We start from the raw sequence: 15,024 nt of genomic DNA, 5'->3' as shown, positions 1-15,024 counted from the left end.
ATATTATTATACGCGCGATACGCAATTACGCGGGACGGCAAAACGAATTTCGTTTTACACCCGCCGAGCGGCAAAAACGATTCGTAGCGTATAAATATTTTTCTCGAATTTCTAGCAAATACGAATGGCAAAATCACGAAGAGTGCACTTTCCGCCCACGCGGCTCTGGTACACTACCCTTCGAATAATAACAATAATAATAATCTCCGAAACTACTACGCAACGACAACGACGACGACGGTCGCACGGGTTATCGGTGGTGCAGGCCGTACACACACACACACACACACACACACACACACACACACACACACACACACATATACACGTGCGTGGACGTAGCCCCCCTCCGCGGACGGGTACTCTCGGTGCGGGGGTTAGGTGTGCGTGTGTGTCGTAGGGGAATTATATGTTATTATATATAGCGTCGTCTCCGGTATATAATAATAATATTATGTATATATACGACGCGGCAAACAACCGCCGCCGCCGCCACTACCGCCCGCCGCCGCACCACAGCAGCGTCGGCCACAACGTAATATAATATTATAATAGTGGACGGCGGCGGTACGTGCGTGCGTATCGGGTTTTCGGGGGTGTCCGGTCCGCCGTCGTCGACGTCGTCGTACGGTTGGTGGTCGGCGGCGGGAACGCGATAACGTGGCCTCCCGCGGTCGTCGTCCACCACCGCCGCCGCTGCTGGACATATGACATTTTCCAATTCTTCTCACTCGCACACACGTCGTTCGTATACATATATATGTGTGTGTGTGTGACGTGTGTGTGTGTGTGTGTGTGTGTGTGTTAGTGTGTGAGCGCGTGAGAGTGTGTGAGTGCGCGCGCGAGTATGGTATACACATACATATAATGTGTGTACATATATATATTTACGACGCGCACGACGACGGTGGCGGCGGCGGTGGCGGCGGCGGCGTTGGTGGTGGTAGTGATGGCGCGGTGCCGGCGGCTGCTGCTCATTACCGCCACACGTTTCGCGGACGCCGGTCGACCGTTCCCGTCGTCATCGTCGCACCTCACACCACGAACACACGCGCTCCATACAACACTTCTCACGCCGTCGTCGCGCGCTTTATTTTATTCTGTCGTCCGTCCCGACGGTTTTCACACGATTTATTTTAATTTTTTATTTTTATCACTGTCGTCTGCGCCACGGAATAAAAATTTATAAACGTTTTTTCGAAATTTTTATTCTCCCGCCGATATTTTTGTGCGTATTTGTGCACTTGTGCCGTGTCGTTATTAACAATTATACATACGTTTTGACATTTATTTATTTTTTGTATTTTGAATAATTTTTATTTTTACTTGTCTTGTGTTAACTCGTTTCTTTTTTACGGAACTCATTTTTTGCCAATCTTCTGGCTCATTCTGACATGGTTGAAGAATCAACAAGAATCAACGTTTGAACAATCCTGTCATCTGCGAATACACATCAGGTATGTCTAATTTTATTTTATCAGTATACTAATAGGTATTCATATTATTATTATTAGTAAATTAGTTTTATGTAACAATTCATAATGTCTATTATAATAGTTTAGATTATTCTTGTATTGGAATAGAAATTGAAATAATTATAATTATTGCCCGTGTTGGCGGGTTATCACCCGACGGCGGCAGAGACGGTCGTTTTTGAAAAAGCGCGCCAACTATAGATAGATCTCTCTGCACGCCGTCTGTTTCATCCTATCAAAAAAATACATTTTTATTATTATTATTGTTATTCTTCTTATTATTATTATTATCGATATTATTTTTATTACTATTATTTCTATTATTATTATTATTATTATTATTCATATTATTATTGTTATTATTACTATTGATTATAAATACGAGTATTTATAATCAATGTTATTACTTTACTTTGTTTGGGTTTGCGCATAATATTATTATTATTGTTATGATTACAATTATTTCTCTAGCACCGGAAGACAGTCGTAAACGTCGCGCGTCGTATACTATTACTAAAATTACTTCTACTACCTACTACTATGTATAATAATAATAATAATCTAATAAAAATAGAAATATGTATATTGTAAGTAGAAATTTGTTATTATTTTTTATTTTCGTACGCCGCACGCGGACGACGACGACGACGACACATACGAGCGCGAACGTCTATAATATAACCATCTGTTCGACCGTGTCTCGGCGGTGCAGTCGTATTGATATGCACGTGAGAGGAGAAGACGTATTATTATTATTATAAATTGTTATTATTGTATCGTCGTCGTCGTCTTCGTCCGCGACGGCGACGGCGACGGCGATTTAATAATTTATTACGCCGAACGGATTAGCAGCGGTGACGGCGACGTGGTGCGAGTACGAAATAATCATAATAATAATAATATAATCGGCTCGACGAGAGATCGTATAACACACACGCGCTGGCTGCGGCGTATTATTATTATTATTATTATTATATACGCGAACAAGCGGCTTATGTGCGTGTGTGGTGTACTTACGTATAATATAATATATATATATTATTATGTACTCGGTGTCCCCACGCGTCTCCGCCATCCTTTCTTTCCGCGCGCACGCAATCTCGTAATTACCATCGTCGTCGTCGTCGTCGTCGTCGCCGTCGTTATTTTATATATATATATACGAAAAAGAAAACGCGTTCTAAAAATACGCGACTACGAGTCGTCGGTGCCTCTACCGCCGCCGCCGTGTGGTCTGTCGACCGTGAAAAATTGCGCGGCAAAATTATCACTATATATCATGTATATAATATGAACGTGCACGTACGTTACGTCGTCATATATAATATTATTATATTTACGGTCTCTGATCATAGACTTTTGCCGGAATTATATTACACCGTTGTTTTTTCCCCTTTCGACGGGTTTTTGTTTTTCCCGCCTAGGTAGTGCCGCACACATATATCTAATATTGTTGTACGGTTCGTTTTCTAAGCGGTTTCCGCGCGAAAAACCAATAACTCTCTCTACCCCCTCCGCTCCCACCCAATCCCTCTCAATCTCGCACGCTTCTCTCTCTCTCTCTCTATCTCTCTTAAAATATACCCGGAGACGTGTGGACGATCGAGATGATACACGGTATTCGTTCGTTTTCGCGGAAAAATAACACTTTCCTCCCCCCCCCCCTTGATGGCCATTGTTTGTCGCGCGTTTTAACAGTATTTTTGTTTTCAAAGCTTCGGACATGTCGAATTTATCCGATTGAAAGTTTACGTCACGAAAACGCGGCGCGGTACAACAATAACAACAACACCAACAACAACATCACACGCTAGACATCCCTCGATGACTATACGTGCAAAAACGTTGTTCGGACGCGTTTAAGAATTTTCCGTCTTATTCTCTTTTAAATTTATTTTTGTCCCGTTTTAATTCCGTTCAATTTTTCCGTTTCCTCTGTTTTGACGGACCGTCGTTAAAATACCGAACTCGCGATAATGACGGTCGACGAGAGATAATGATGAGCGCATAACGCGTCGTCCGTTCATGGTTTTACGTATCCCAACATAAAAATTCGAACGTAATACGGACGGCGCGAATAATATAATATTATATAAAATGTCATATCGTGTGTTTGTGTGTAAAATGGAATAGTATGATAACGATAATGATGGTAATAATAATAATAACGATAATCGTAATAATTTTAGTTGCGGAAAACGCGACGACCGGGGTTATTAACACGCTTTTATCCCTTCCCCTTGCCGACTCGTCGATTCGAGACGACCGTATGTCATAACCGCGCAGTGCATAAAAACCCTTTTGAAGTGAAAACGAAACGTATCGCATTATCATATATACACTATGTGCGTGGCCGTTGTCGTTATAATAATATAATATATTATGTTATAATGTTATATTATATTGTGTTATTATTATAATTTACATAGTATAAGTTTATACGAATTATTATAATGCACGGGCGATAAACAACAAACGGTTGATATCGATATTATTACAACGTAATATTATTTAAAACGGCCGTTTTTATACGATACGGCCGTTTTGTCGGTGGAGCACGACGTATACCTACGTACTATTTATTTGAACGCCGGCTCCACATAATAATATTATAATTAATTATATTTCCGGACGGTGTTATTTTATTGTCAAGTGGCCCACCTCTATTTCAGTGAAAAGCGATAATTACTACGATTATTTTTTATGCGGCGCGACGGCCGAGAAAAAAAAACCGTCTACTACGTAATAATATTAATGATATTTTAATAGCACACGTCGATGAAATATAGAGACGTCGTTTCTCGGGCGTGAATATATACGACGGCGTAGACGATGATGACGGGTTTGTTTTGTGCATGCACTCGTATTCCGTTACGAGCGGCCCGCCGTTATTAATAATAATATTATTATTATTATTATTATTATTATTATTACTATTATTTAACGATATAACAATATCTCGTACCTATAAGAGCGTTTCAAAAACGGTCACTCAAAATAACTTAACCAATTTAACAACGAGTGCACCTACGTCAGCGTGCCACCCCTCTTCGCCACTCTCTTTTGCACGGACGTAATTTTCCGGTATTTTCCTTGTTCCGAAACCCGATTGCGGGAAAAAGCGCGCACGTTATAATTAAAAAAAAAATTTTCCGTCGAAAGCAACAACAACAACAACAACAACAGGAAATAGGCAACGCCAACGAAACTTTACGGTCTGATCGAAGTTCTCGGCACGTCGGTGTACATTAATGACATTGGCGGGGTGAATTCGAGATTATTTGTTATCCGTCACTTATTATTATTATTATTATTATTATTATTATTATTACTCGGTTAGCGGCGATAGTACTATACGCACAATGATCGTGGCGGTGCAGGCCCGTTAACGTAAACGACGTTTAAATTGTTTAACCACTTAATTTCATTCATCCCTCCGTTCAGAACTGCGCACCCGACCAACACCCACACCCTCACTCCGCCTACCGCACGTCGCCGTAATATCGTTCGGGTGACAGCTTTTTCAAACCGTTTAATAACGACGACGACGACGACGACCATCATCGTCATCATCATCATCATCATTATCATCATCGTCGTCCTCGTTACGGACGACGAAGATGCGTCGTATATATTTATTGTACGCGTTACGTGTCCGCGGTTTTTCTATCTTTTTCATCTTTTTTTTAATCGGTTTTATATAACGTTGTTTGCGTAAGCAGCGAGTTAAATAAAATCGTATTAATATTTTTTTATCACATTATTATAATACAATGTAATATTGCGAATACGATCTTGTCATTTTGCGCAAACCTTTCTACGATGTCTCGCGTCAAGCGTGGGCTTTTTCCTATACTCTCGGAATGCGTAAAACATAAATACCGTAATTATTACTGTTCTGTGACATTTCTGTTGGTGCGCGCGCGCGCGTTTGTTATTGTTATTGGTCGGCGGCGTCGGTGGATAGCAGCGGTTAAACCGAAACTCGTTTCGGAGGGCACTCCGCGCGCTCGTAAAACCCGTACACGCACCACACGCGTACAGCGGCGGCGGTGAATCTTCTCCCTCGCCTACGTCGCCGCCGGGTCGTTATATTTCTACCCGTCCGCCACCACGTCACACACACGTTACCTGTCCTCCTTCACTGCCGGCCGGGTATATCCCACACACCCGCGCGTTACCCTCCACCCCCACTTCGAATATCCTCTTATCCACTGGGGATAACTCGCACCACGCATCCCCCCCTACCACTCACACGACGCGCCCTCGGTCATTTCGCCCAGCGCGCACCCCCTGCAACTATCCCGCCTGCTCACCAGCCCATCCGGGTATTCAGGAGAGGCAACTCTTTTTTCTTCTCTTTTCCCTGACCCCCGCGTTTTCACCCGGCGTGGGTTGAAACGCGACGCTGCGATATTTATTTTCCCCTTATTATTACTATGTCTATGTATTATGTGTACACATTCTCTGAACAAACATTATACGGTCGTGCGTCGATTTTTGTTTTTCGTTTTTCAGACCGTATATTTAGTCGTCGTCGTACCCCAGGAGTACGAGTAGCGGAAGAAGTAGCGGCCTATTTAGCGCCCGCTTGCAAACAAATCACCTATCATTTTTAAAATATAAAAACACCCTGAACGCGTCATGGAGGTGGGTCTGAAGAAGGACTCGCCCATTACATACAGCAACGGAAAGCGTCTGTTCACCATCGACCAGAAGGTGGACGCGCTGGTCCGCATCAAGATGACTGGTTGTTCAAAGGCCGAAGTGGCCAGGAGCCTACACGTGGCTGAGTCCACGTTCCGCGGCTGGTTTAAGAACAAGGACATTGTCATGAAGGCAGAGGCCAAATACAACGAGATGAAGTCTAAGTCTTCGTCCACGTCATCGGATGGCTACAAGTCGGACGACAATTCTAAATCATTTTCTGTCGACGGCTCAGACAACAACTCATCGACATACACAGATGAGCGGGAAGGAAGCTCGTCACGGTTCAGCAGCCCAGATCCGTGCGTTTCCAATTCAGTTCGCCGCAGTCCCGAGAGACTTCATCACCACCAACAGCATCATCACAAGCTCAAGCTGAAAAAACAACAGCTCAACAATACCATGACCTTGAACAACAACAACAATGTTGGTGGTGGCCTGCTCGGTAGTGGTTTGATTGGTACCGGTCTCAACGCTGGTCTCAACGCTGGCCTTAATGCTAGCCTCAGCGCCAGCCTCAACGCAGGATTCAACGCAAGTCTCAGTGCAAGTTTTAACGCAAGCCTCAGTGCTGGTCTCAACGCAAGTCTCAGTGCCGGTCTCAACGCAAGTCTCAGTGCCGGTCTTGGCGCAGCTGGACTTGGTGGCGGCCATGGCGTCGGTGGCTTAAATGGTGGTCTCAGCCTTAATCAGCAACAGCAACAACTGCAACACCATTTGACGCAGCTTGCCCATCACCCGCTCCATCACAATATGTCGTCACTTGGCGGCCTCAAGAGCAGCAACGTCGCCGCCGCAGCAGTTGCCGCCGCCGCCGCAGCCGCAGCGGCCGCCGATCACGCGAGTCTCAGACTGAGCCCCATTGAAATCCATAACAAGATCAACAATTACTTTGGCCCGTCCTCATTGCCGGTGAGTCATCTATAATATAATAATATAATATAATACCACATTATAATATGTAGGATTGTGTGTGTGTGCGTCACGTGTATTGTATATGATTTGTGTTCGTCGGTACACATATCCCCGTCATGGTTCTGGTGGGTCGGTGCAGGTCCTTTGACTCTGCGGGTTCGTCCCCCCCCTCACCACGTCATCAGTGGTGGTCACACACACAACGCATCAATATATTACACACGTTCGGCCGTCTTATTTTCAGTGTGCGGGGTATATTATAATATATTATTATAATATGTGTGATAATATATACGATTTTTTTTCGGAAATTTTTACAACCGACGCGCATATCGTTGTCGTCGTCAGTTTCACGAGATTTATACGTAGTTTTTATGTATATATATATATATTAACAACCCTCCACGCGCAGCTATAGAGTGAGGAAAAAAAACCTTTTTACTTTTCCGTATAATAATACTCGTACGCGCCTTTTTCCCACCCCGTACCCTTTCCACAACTCGCCCACTGTGTGCATATATATATATATATATTGTTGTCATATACATGCGATCGCACGCACACACACACACCCATACCCATACACACACACATACACTCCCACGTCACACACTCTTTCGGGTGTATATAGCATAATATATATATTTATTTATTATATATACGCTTTGACGCCGCCGTGCCATATGTATACAATAATATATATATATTTTATACGCGTTTAGGTTATTACAGCGTGTGCGAGGGACACACACACACACACGTGTAAATACTCGCGAGCGCACCGCACACGACGACGGTCAACGTTATTATTACTCGCGCGCCTCTCAGGCACACACATACGAACACATACGAACACACACACACACACACACACACACACACACACACACACACACACAATATACCATTTCGAAGTTTTCCTCCTTTTTTCATCTGGCCTTTATTTCGTTTTATAACCGGGAGGAAAAAAATATATAAAGAAGGAAAACGTTACTGTATACGCGACCAGCGACGTTAAACCGTATTATCTCGAAACCATTATTTATACGCACGCACACACCCATACACACACGTGTGCAGTAACGACGACGAGGACCATAATAATATATTATAATATAGTCTCGGGGCCGCGTGTAATAATTATTATCGCGAGGTTTTTATGTTTTTTTTATTTAACAAACGATCGCTGTGCGCCGCATACCTATGCGTGCGCGCGCCGCGTGTCGTACGCGGCGCAAAACAAATATTTATCGCTCGCTGAAACGCGGCCCCGCGAGTATCTCGTTATAATAGTAATAATAATAATAATAATATTATAATTGTGTGTACACCGTGACACACGCACAAGCAGCTTTGCATGCACCACACCGCACCGATGATGACCGACGACGACTTTTTTCGGTTTCCTCCTCCGCCCCTCCCCGCTCACCGCACACACAAACACTCGCGGGCCGAGTGCCGATTCGTATAACTACCTACCGTATATAGCATTACACTATTAGTTATTGCACACATGCACACATACACTTTGAATACAGTCACTTAACCGTTGTTTTTTTTTTGTTTCTGTTTCAGGTGCCCCCGCTACCAGGTTCAATCAACTATCTATCTCCGGATTTCACTGCGGAAAATTCCTACAACAAGTCGAGGTAATTTCGTTAAACGCGTTTGCGTTGTATAAATCGCGCGTGTACCATAGGTAACGGCCAGATAAAAATAAAATAAAATAATACGACGGAAAAAAAACTAATACGGACCACGACGGACCGCGAGTCTCGTGCGATAATTGCGTGACGTCGTCCTCGCCGGCGACGAGTTTGCGGGAGCGGCGCGGCGGTGGCGGCCGTCTCGTCGCTTCGGAAATGGCGCGCGGAGGAGCAGCAACGGCAGCAGGGGGCGACAAGAGGAGTGCCCGGAGGGGCACTGCGTCGCCGTCGCGGTCGTCGTGCCGAGCCGCGGCGCATAATAATATAATAATAATAATAAAATCCAATGACCGCCGCCGCAGTCGCCGTCGCCGACACACGAGATCGGCGGTCGAGATTTTCGTTTTCGGGTCGATCGATCTATTGTGTAAAATATTATTATTATTATTTTTTTATATCGTACACCGGTATTATGTTGTATAGCAATACGCATATAATATATGTGTAGTCTTATCCCGCCGCCGTTATTATTATTATATTTGACGCGGTCCGATAAAACCGAGTCGCACTCGTAATTCGTACACACAACATTACATGATATTAAGTAGACGGCGACGACGGGTTACGGCGATCGGGTTTTATTATATATATTTTTTTTTTACCATCGGATTTCTTTTCTTTATCGAGACTCGACGACGACGACGCGACGGTATCGTTATCGTAAATTTTTTTTCGGACTGCGAGGTCAGACGCGTTGGACGCGGGGGACTGGGTGGGGGGCCACGCGTGATACACAACAATAATAATAATAATAATACAATAATATATTATATTACACTATTACTATAATCGCCCGATAACGAGGACGACGCGTCGGCGACGTGCTCACTGCAGCCTGCTCGCGCGTACTTGTGCATCGTCGTGTACGATCCATAAAATGATATCGACAATATTATTATAATAATGTGCGGTACATGATGGCGCTGAAATTTTTTTCGAAAATTCGCTGAAAACGCTTATACGTTGTCGATTTTACGATCGACACGTTTTTGCGTGTTTATATACTCTCGCGATCGGACCTCGAACATTGATAACAATGATGTAGTTGGGGTCGCCCCACTAATGGTTAGCGATTAGGTTTAGTCGATGCAGCCGTATAATATGATAATATTATTATTTTGTTTTGCTGTACGGCGATTTTAACGACTCCGTTTGTGTTTTGTGTTGCAGCAGTTTCATCAACACTATGGTGACGGCCACGCTGATGGAGCCGCAGGCATTGGACCTGTCCATGCACTCGAGGAATAAGTGTAAGGATTGCAAACCGTCATTAACCACAACCATGGTCACAAACACCACCACCACTACACAACCGAGCTCGAAAATACTGAGGCACAATTCTTACAGAAACCTGTACAAGCCGTATAATAGCAGGTGCACCGACGACATCGTACATACTAGACAAGGCGAGACTCTTTGCTCAGTCCCGAAAAATCCTCCTCACTAGACAATAATAACGTTCTAATAACAATAACGTAGTACAGTGTTAACCCTGCAACCCACACGCGCTAGAGACTGCGACGTTTTTCGTTTTACGACGCCAATTCCGATAAATCACATTTTCAGCAGCGGCAGCAATAGCGACGTTTTTCGCCATAATATACACACATTATATATATATGTGTGTGTGTGGCGCGCGTACTTTTTTTTCGTAGGGCTTACGTTTTGTCGCTTTTTTCACCCCCCGCAAACACGATCGATTATATATATAGATATATTTTTTTTTTATATAGGTGCAGTTACCGCGCATACCACACGCACATCGATCATCGTATACATTAAAAGACTCGCTCTCTCTCTCTTGAACAGCATTTGATACACGCGCGCGAAAAAAATATTTTCATACGTTTCTCTTATATATACGTCCCACGTTTACGTGCAGTGTTATTATTGCAATTTTTATTCCCCGCCCGATCCTCCGCCACCGCAATGTTTACCGACCGTCTATTATTATTATTATCGGTCTATAAAAGGCCGGGCCCGTGCGTGCCACTCGTCCAACATACGTGATTTCGTCGACTTTTTCTCATCTCCGCGACACACTTTATAATAATAATAACAATATAAAATATTACTATGCCGCGTCGCCCGTTGAGTAAACACACCTCGCACACAAACACGACGATCGCGTCGTCGGCGGTGGAGCACTGCGGGGTTTTAAAGAGGAAAAAACTTTTTTTTTTCACGGTTTCGACGACCTTTTTTTTGCACGTTTTTCGATTTAAAGAAAAGGCCGAATCGATTTTCGTGGTTTCGCGATTATCGTTATTTAATTCGATAATATTTCAAAAACGTGTCCTGCGAAAACCGTCAAATGCAATTCGTCGAAAAATAATAACGCTCGAGCCCCGTCCCGCATAATAATAATAATGATACCCATGTCACTACCCACGTGGTATACCTACGGTGTCCAGTGGGGTGTTCGCTTGTTCTCATCATTTACCGCGGCTCTTTTAATGGACTCGGGGATACGTTTTATTTTTTCACCCCAGTTTTATTACTCTATAAATTTAAGGGACCGTGTGTGTGCGGACGGGGCGCGGCGTCGTTTGTCCTTTGGCGGCAGTGGCGGTTCGGCACACGTCCTGAAAAGACGCCGCGGCTCGCAGAAAGGGATGTTGGGGCGAGCGTGCTAGTTTTTATAGTAGTTGGGTATCCGTAAATTTCCGTAACAATTATTATAGCCGTGCAAACAAAAAAAAAACAACAAATAAATAAAAGCCGTTTGAGTTGGTGTGTTAATCTCCTCTTTTACCGACGCCGCTGCTGCTCGTGTCTTTAAACCTTTATTATTTCGTATCCGGTTTTCGTATATATATATATATATATTTATTGAAAATAACAATGTTTGTTGTTCAAGAACGGAAAAACAACTGATATAGGTACCCTGTCTGTATTGACGACAATAACACAATAACAATATCATAATAATAATATGTGCACCATGATACTAAGTACTAACTCGTGGGCGGTGTGCGTGTGTTCTGTGTGGTGGTCTAATAACTAAAATCAAAGGACTGGCTCGAACGTTAGGCAAGAAAAATTGTTTCACGATGATCGGTCTTTTTCTGAGTGGTTGTGGATTATCAAAAACAAAATTATTATCACGCCATTTTATAGTTTTTGAAAAAAAAAAATGAAAACGCTTCTTCTATTTGTTTTTGATTTTGAAAATACAAAACAATTAAACGAAATGTGTCATAATGTTTTCACTGGGACGTGCACATAGCTCAATATTAATTATAACTTCAAACAAAATACAAAAACCTATTCGTTTTGATTTTTGATTTCCGTTGGATGCGTGATTTACCTACTCCGTGAGATATCTATCGAATATTTAATTCCAGTTTATTATGGTTTTTTTCGATTATTTACATAATATAAATCTTATAAATTATAATGTAACAATAACTGCAGAAGGAACACATTTAGACCCCGGCGACTTCAACATATTATACCTAACATAAGTAACATCTTAACATAACGGCTACAAGCTTCTGACTTATAACCATGACTCGTACCCCATACTATGTTTATAGTAATACAATATAACATATATATGACAAATATGTATGTAGTATATTATATTACACAATACACATATAATAGACCAAGATTTGAAAAAGTACTGAAAAAATATCGAAATTGATGAATAATGTATTTTTATTTTTATTTTTAGGTATTAACCCCAGGAACCCATTGTGGCAATTGTAAACCAAAAAGAAAAAACCTAAAGATACACGTCGTCCACATCTTATTCAAAACACAGAAGAAAAAAAAATTACAAAAGGACGACGAATTTACCTATCCGCATCTCTCAGAATCAAACTGTAAACATTTTTAAAAAAACAAAACACTATACACTGTAACTCACTAATTTCCGGACAAATGTATTATCATATAAGATATATATATACATATATATCTTATATATAATACGTAATTATCAATTTGAACACATATATATTTTATATGTTAACGTATTGACGTTTATAAATGTAAATATTAAAGAAAACCACTAAAGACAGTGTCAGTTTTGTTTTTATACATATATTTATATATGTGTAATTTTAAGTAATTTTTTTTAGTATTTTACTATATAAGTCTATGTTCGGTACGTTCGTATAATACAAGCGGAGTAAATCATTTTTAACATATTCTATAGACATTTAATAAGAACAATACAATTGTAGTCATTTATTTATTATTATAATATATTATAATAATCTTTTTTTTATCAATTTTTTCATTGCTATAGACTATATACATTATTACTATATTGTTATTGTTGTTGTTTGTGTTTCCTTTTCGTTTTTAAAATCGCAGGATTATGATATTATTGTACACGCATTGTCTTAACCGAACAACTTATCAATGATTTATATTTTTAGTATTAATAATGATACATATGTATAATAATATAGATAAAATGCGAATTCTATATTATATATATATATTGCTTGAATCCTAAGTTTAGCATTATTGCAATCTGTAACATAAATATTATGTTAGTTATATTTGGTACAGTGGCTAGTTCACGGGATTGCCAACATGGGAGTAAGAGCAACCCGTGTATGAAAGCTAATCTGTTATTATTTTTTAAAATTGATATTTTTTATTACTGTAGTTCAGTATGAGAGTGAAACTCGTTTGCGGGTCGCAGGGTAGACCAGTGGCAAGACAAACATTGAATACTTTAAGTATAGGTACACCACGAAGTGTAGTTTATTTTTGTAAGACCTTTGAAATCCTAAGGTTTTGAAAACCTCGGTACGTTTTACCACTAACTATAATGACTCGTTGACATTTTTCAGTACTTTTATTATATTTTTTAACACAGTGTTTTCTTCAGCGTTATCTTGAGCGTTCAACCAGAAAATGTCTAGTTCTACTCACCATCTCTTCAAATGTTTATATTATAGTTTACTATATTACTCACGTCAAAAATTAACTTTTAGAAAAACTTTCCTATCTATCTAAATAGTCCCAAAAGAAAATTTGTCATTGTAAAAAAAATTCGTACTAGTTCCGCTGAATAAATAGGGCAAAGGCATAAAATGTAATTAATCATTGCAATATCCATTGCATTTTTCTTCTGAAACCCCCCTAAAGCTTATAATGTAGGAAATTTAATAAAGTTACTTACACAAAAATCACGGTTTTAGTAGAATATTTAAATGTTTCGTCGCCACTGGTTCTCGCTCTTGACCGGCAGTAAGTTATATGGGATGTTATGAATTATTTGTTTAGTTACAGCAACCCTATATAACACAGAATGTTAAGATTATTTGTTTAGTTACAGCATTGATTTTATTATAAAATCAATGTTAACAGTAAAGACGTGAACATATTTTATACTATGGTTCATGAGTGATTTGATGGCAAATGGGATATGATTACCTACCTAACAAAATATATTATATACTGTAAAAGTCTGTATACATACTGTATACTACTATAAACACAAACTAACCGCATGTGCATATGTACATGACATTGTGGTTGACTGAAAATCGCTAAGATCGTCAACATTTATTTTATATTGTCTTTTTTTTTTTTTTTTTAATAGCCTTTGTTTATCAAAGTATTATAGCTCGACAGTTATAATGATTGTCCTTTTATTTCTTAATATATTTATAGGTTATTTAGCTAAACTAAAATTACACAGGCATACTATTATAACTATTGTGTCTGTGTTTGATTGGCTAAATCATCTAGTTTTAATATATTCTTAAGTATTTATATCTTTATTTATATTTACTGTTAATACCATTTAATGTTAGGATTACCATAATTCACTCATGTTTGTGTACAATATATTTTAATGTATTATTATTTAATATTATTATTATATAATGTATAATGTATACCTATATAAATATATTTATTTATTTTTATTTTTTTTTTCTGTACATAAATTGATCAAATTGTTAAAGAAATAAACTTTTCGTTAGTTTATACATCTGACTGTGTTGTTAATTAATCCTAATCTGGTATGCCCTAACCCGTCCAAGGAATAAGAATGCACAATACTCGAATGCATTACAAAACTTCTTAGTGCATCGAAACTTCTCCGTTTTTGCTGCACAATATAATATTATAATATGTACATACGTCCTACATACATAAAGCATACATAAGAATTATATGAAATAATATTATAATGTATATAGTACATATTACATATTATTATCCACATAAATATGTATTTAAGAATACAA

The 15,024-nt window shown here is 40.0% G+C and overlaps 1 protein-coding gene across 5 annotated transcripts; it reads left to right on the top strand.

The window, feature by feature from the left end:
• The first annotated feature begins 945 nt into the window (after positions 1 to 945).
• Positions 946 to 14,729, top strand: LOC132934034 (poly(A) RNA polymerase gld-2 homolog B-like). 5 transcript variants are annotated; one of them, XM_061000318.1, is made up of 5 exons: positions 946 to 1,457; positions 5,994 to 7,094; positions 8,673 to 8,746; positions 9,977 to 10,209; positions 12,483 to 14,729. In XM_061000318.1, the coding sequence occupies exons 2-5, from the start codon at positions 6,120 to 6,122 to the stop codon at positions 12,515 to 12,517; spliced, it is 1,317 nt and encodes a 438-aa protein (XP_060856301.1). In that variant the 5' UTR covers positions 946 to 1,457; positions 5,994 to 6,119; the 3' UTR covers positions 12,518 to 14,729. The 5 variants fall into 5 exon arrangements, with proteins under 5 accessions (XP_060856301.1, XP_060856304.1, XP_060856302.1 ...); XM_061000321.1 differs by having other exon boundaries at positions 947 to 1,457; positions 9,977 to 10,053; XM_061000319.1 differs by having other exon boundaries at positions 950 to 1,457; positions 9,974 to 10,177.
• Positions 14,730 to 15,024: the final 295 nt, after the last annotated feature.

This window comes from Metopolophium dirhodum, chromosome 1, assembly GCF_019925205.1.
Source record: "Metopolophium dirhodum isolate CAU chromosome 1, ASM1992520v1, whole genome shotgun sequence".
NCBI classification, from domain to species: domain Eukaryota; kingdom Metazoa; phylum Arthropoda; class Insecta; order Hemiptera; family Aphididae; genus Metopolophium; species Metopolophium dirhodum.
This window is presented reverse-complemented; position numbering and strand designations above follow the sequence as displayed.